The sequence below is a fragment of the Sciurus vulgaris genome, assembly GCF_902686455.1.
Source record: "Sciurus vulgaris genome assembly, chromosome: 5".
NCBI lineage: Eukaryota > Metazoa > Chordata > Mammalia > Rodentia > Sciuridae > Sciurus > Sciurus vulgaris.
This window is the reverse complement of record NC_136465.1, coordinates 94,736,252-94,741,005: the sequence shown is the minus strand read 5'-3', so window position 1 is coordinate 94,741,005 and position 4,754 is coordinate 94,736,252. Positions and strand designations below refer to the sequence as shown.

The following is a 4,754-nucleotide window of genomic DNA, read 5'->3' as shown; positions in this document are numbered from 1 at the left end:
CCGCCTACCCTAGTCTCGCGAGATATCCTTCCTTGCATTACCGTGGAGCAGAGCTGACCGCTTGCCGCTGATTTGCGGGAGAGGTAGGGGCGGGGCTTTTCTGGGTCCCTCCCTATTTATCCACTCTGGTTTTAGCTCGGCCTCTCGCAAAGTCTCGCGTGTTTTTCTAGGGGCAACGGGCCTGGGTGAAGAGACAGAAAAGCAGACTGCGGGAGGGTGGATCCTAAGCCTATGGGTTCTAAACCTGCGGGGTTGTGGTCTGTTCAGCGGTGCTGTGGTTGGTACTTCGCTTTTGGGGCCACTCTTAGGTCGCCCGGATCATTCTTCACAAAGGGCGATTGGGAAAATTAGCGGGTAGAACATCTCAAGGGTGGAGGCAATTTTTTTTCCTTATTGGCTCCTCCCTCTTCCTGTTCGGCGTCTTGTGCGTCGGTCCTCAGAGGAGGAAGAGAAGCTTGGCGGGGCTGTCGGAGAGTGCTTTGCGCACGCGCGAGCCCGAGTGTGTGTGTGAGTGTGTATGTGCACGCGCACGCGCGCACTCCTGCATTTAGGAAACCTGGGAAGGACCGGTGTTCTGGAGATGTGCGGGGCAAGCGTAGTCCCCTGTTTTTGGTACCAGACACTTCTGACTGTGCGTTGATTCTCCCACCCTCCCAGCCAGCAGCCTTTGCCAGAGAGGCACAGCCTCTGTTCGTTTTCACTGCAGGACCAGGCACGAAAGTAAGCGAACCTCGATCTTGAGGTCTTCCCTATCCACTCACCTTGTATTACTCCCACCCCACCCCCAGCAAAGCGTGTTCAGGAGGTTTCTCAAAGAGAGTTTTGCATGAAGGGGAGATGCGTTTTGAGAGCAGAAGAAAATAGCGGGATCGTACAAAGATAGTTCGTTTTGATGAACACTTTTCCTCTGCATAACATGTGCTTTTGGAATGTGGATTTGTCTTTTTAGTATTTTATTAGTGAAGCAAGAGAGTATCATATGCTCTGTTTTAATAAGAAAAAGTTTAAAAAGTTCCTTATCCCTACAGTGTAATGGTAGCAACCAAGTTTTTCTGTTCTACATGGTAAATTATTGTGGTGTATCAAAATGCTAAAGAGGAAAGTGAGTTTGGGGTCCTTATCCTAATACAAGACCCGATATGCAATTATCTTAGGAATTATTTATTATGTTTTGAGCTTTACTTTTGCTGTTACGTTTCTTTTCTGTTAAATTTCCCTCACTCCACCTCCCTTTTTCAGAAGACTTGAAACTTTTTTGTTTTTGGAGGGAAACCTAAAATTGCTGACTTGGAGGTTTATATATATGGATGTCAATTAGTAAGGACCATCAAAAGTGTATTTCAAGAGTATCATTTTTAATGTTTGGTATGTATAAGGGAATCAGATACAATTCTATGTAAAAATGTTTTTTTCTGACAATTTTAAGTTCTTTTAAAAAGCAAAAAAATATTTATGGACTGTAACTGCCTGTGCCTGGTAAAGTGACCGGCCTCAATAGAATTAACCCAATTGCTTTCTGGTCATATAACCCCATTAAACGTTGTCATTAAATCTTGTCCTTTGTTGGATGAATTTCTCTGCATGTATTCTTCATGACTCCTACCAAATCTCTGTGTGGAAAAGGCACATTAGTTACAAATAATTTAAGATATTACATGTTATGTATCAACATTTGACTAATATATATTTCCCCATATAGGTTAAAAATGAAGATTTTTTCTGAATCTCATAAGACAGTATTTGTTGTGGATCACTGCCCTTATATGGCAGAATCATGCAGACAGCATGTGGAGTTTGATATGCTGGTGAAGAATAGAACCCAAGGAATCATCCCTCTAGCCCCCATCTCTAAATCATTGTGGACTTGCTCAGTAGAATCTTCCATGGAATATTGTAGAATAATGTATGACATATTTCCCTTTAAAAAGCTGGTGAGTATGCATTACAAACAAAATTATGATTTGGGGGATGTACTTAACTGTATAAAAAAATTCATTATAGATTTGACTTAGAACTATTTATTTACTACGTAAAATATACACAGAACTGTCCTTTGGGATAAATATATTATGGGTATTTAATCAAGGCCATTAATAACAGCTAGTAATTATTGAACACTTATACATGTGTCAGACATGTTCCAAAGTGCTTTATATTTATTAACTCCTTTAATTGTCACAACAGTTAGATAAAGCATTGAGTATTGAGGCAGTATTTAAACTATATAACAACTAGTATGGAACAAGCACTGACCATTGAGAATTATGGCAGCCCAAGCAGAAGGAGCATTGGCTATAAGCAGTTTCTCTGCTTGTGCTGGTATGTTGCCAACTTTATATCAGTTTTGTTTATTACTGTTGTGTTGTTCATATAGAAACAGATTAAAAAAAGAAACTTGTCCATAGTCACATAGCCAGTTAGAGCCAGAATCTGAACCTAAGCAGACTGGCTGCTTGACATTCTAAAGAGTATATACTAAACTGCTTAGGATTTGCCCATCTTAAAAAGAAATGCTCTTAAGATGCTAAGTTGGGGCCAAGGGTGTAACTCAGTGGGGAGGTTTAATCCCCAGCACCAAAAGAAAAGGAAAAAAGGAAAGAAAGAAAAAAATGATGCTAAATGGATTTTTTATTTATTTATTTTTTTATCAAGGAGAGAAATTGATGATTGATAGAAATTTTAAGTATTGGAAGTTATCTTTAGGTTTCATTATCTCAGATGTTTTATTTTGGGAAAGTCATTTGGTTAGCCACAAGTGGATGATATGCTTTCTGTCTCATTTGCAGCAGCCTGGGCTGGGACCTAGCCAATTCTTAGACTGGCAAAGATAGCACAATCACAGCAAAGGTGAATACAGAGTGTCCAACATTATATATTCCAAGCTAAAATATAAGTTCCTTTTGAAATTTTTGTGCATTCTGTATGGGGGGGCAGGATATATATAGATATTAATAATGAGAGGAAGAATAGCATATTGATTTTAGGTACAGATTTTGGTTCAAATCCTGGCATCTTTAACTATCAGCAGTGTGACTTGGATATCTCAGTCTCTTCAAGCCTTGTTTCCTCCTGTGTAAGCATTACACCTATTTTCCTGTTGTAAGATTTAAGTGAGAGAATCTAAATAAAATAAAATTTATTCCTGTCAGATAAACATTAGGAGAGAAGACTGATTATCAAACTTTTCTTTAAAGAAGGAAACTAACATTTCATGGATATTAGGAAAGAAGATTATATCGTCCAGGGGAAAGAAATTTCTTCCTCCTCTCAAAAAGTGAAATAGTCATCATCATCATTTAATATATTTTCTAATATGTTCCTTATCATCATCCTCCTTGATAATTTTTTGTAGTGCTGGGGAATAAACCCAGGACCTGTTGCATTCTAGGCAAGTGCTCTAACACTGAGCCATACCATCAGCCCCAATAATGTTTTTTTTTAATTTGCATTTTACTTTAAAAATTAGAACATAGTTCAAATCCCTTATTAGGCTTTTAGTGGTCTGTATAATTGAGTACTCTATAGAAATGGCTACTGCTGTATTTCTTTGAGCTTATTTCCTACCACTCTGCTTACTCTGATTTTTCACTCTTCCAAGGGTACACACTTACTGGCTTTTGCATTTACTGTTTGCTGTACTTGGAATTCTCTATCCCTGTTTTTTTCAGTGGCTGATTTCCTTTGGTCATTTTGATTTTCCCTAGATTGCCACTTCTGTAGATACCCCATGTCTGCCAACCCAATCTAGAGTAGCTAACCAGCTGCTTTTCATAGCATTTAACACTCTCTGAAATTATCATTTGTATTCTTATTGCACTGCCCCTTATTTTATCACATTTCCCATCCCAGACTTCCCCCACATTATGACAGAATTATTTCATCCAGCCATGTAGTACCATATCCCCAGTGCCAAGATAAGTACCTGGCATGTACTAGACATTCTGTTTCTATAAAACGAATGAATTAAACAACAAACTAGTGGTAGAAACTGCATATTATTCTAAAGTATGGTGGTTGGGTGAAATTATAGTTGAATATTAATTGTTTCTTTTGACATCTATTAGGTGAATTTCATTGTGAGTGACTCTGGAGCACATGTTTTAAATTCTTGGACTCAGGAAGACCAAAATTTACAGGAGGTATGGTTAGGTTTTAAGCTGTTACTATTTTTTAAAATCATGAACAATGCTTTTTTTTAAAACAGATTTAAATGTTTTTTGGTTCATGTTGTAGTTATACAGTTTTAAAATTTCAAGGTAAAAGAAAAACTGCTCTCTCCATTTCAATTGCCCTCTCACCCCTAAACATATTTCACTTCTAGTTGTTCTGATATTTACTTTCATATTTATGAACAAAATTATTTTACTCCTACTTATTTTCAATTTATACTTTTATCTATTTATCATTATTATCAGTGAGGATTTACCTTTTTTATATTCCCCTTCACCCATGCCTTTCCGTTTTCTCTGAATTGCTATATCAGAATTATTAGTTTGTTTTAAATTTTGTATTTGTATTATAATGTCCACATGAAGTGTTAATCACTATTATGCCAAGTAATAAATATGATTATTTGAGCAAATGTTTATTTATTCCTGGAATTGTTTCACTTTTTGTGTTTGCTTCATTTTCTGAATATATGTTGCTGCTTTTCTTTGTGTTTCTACAAAACTTCTCAGTATTTCTATTATAAATGTATTAGACAGTTTAATAGTTTGATACTCCTCAGAACTATTTCTTAAAGCACAGTTTGA

The 4,754-nt window shown here is 37.0% G+C and overlaps 1 protein-coding gene across 5 annotated transcripts in view; it reads left to right on the top strand.

Annotated features, from left to right (window-relative positions):
- The first annotated feature begins 184 nt into the window (after positions 1-184).
- Positions 185-4,754, top strand: part of INTS13 (integrator complex subunit 13) — a 28,186-nt gene continuing 23,616 nt past the window's right edge. For 2 of the 5 annotated variants that reach the window (XM_079139369.1, XM_079139365.1), the window contains exons 1-3: positions 185-720; positions 1,700-1,931; positions 4,065-4,139. In XM_079139369.1, the coding sequence (XP_078995495.1) occupies positions 1,707-1,931; positions 4,065-4,139 (300 nt within the window). In that variant the 5' untranslated portion in view covers positions 185-720; positions 1,700-1,706. The remainder of the gene's footprint in view (positions 721-1,699; positions 1,932-4,064; positions 4,140-4,754) is intronic. The other 3 variants (XM_079139366.1, XM_079139367.1, XM_079139368.1) reach the window with 2 other exon arrangements.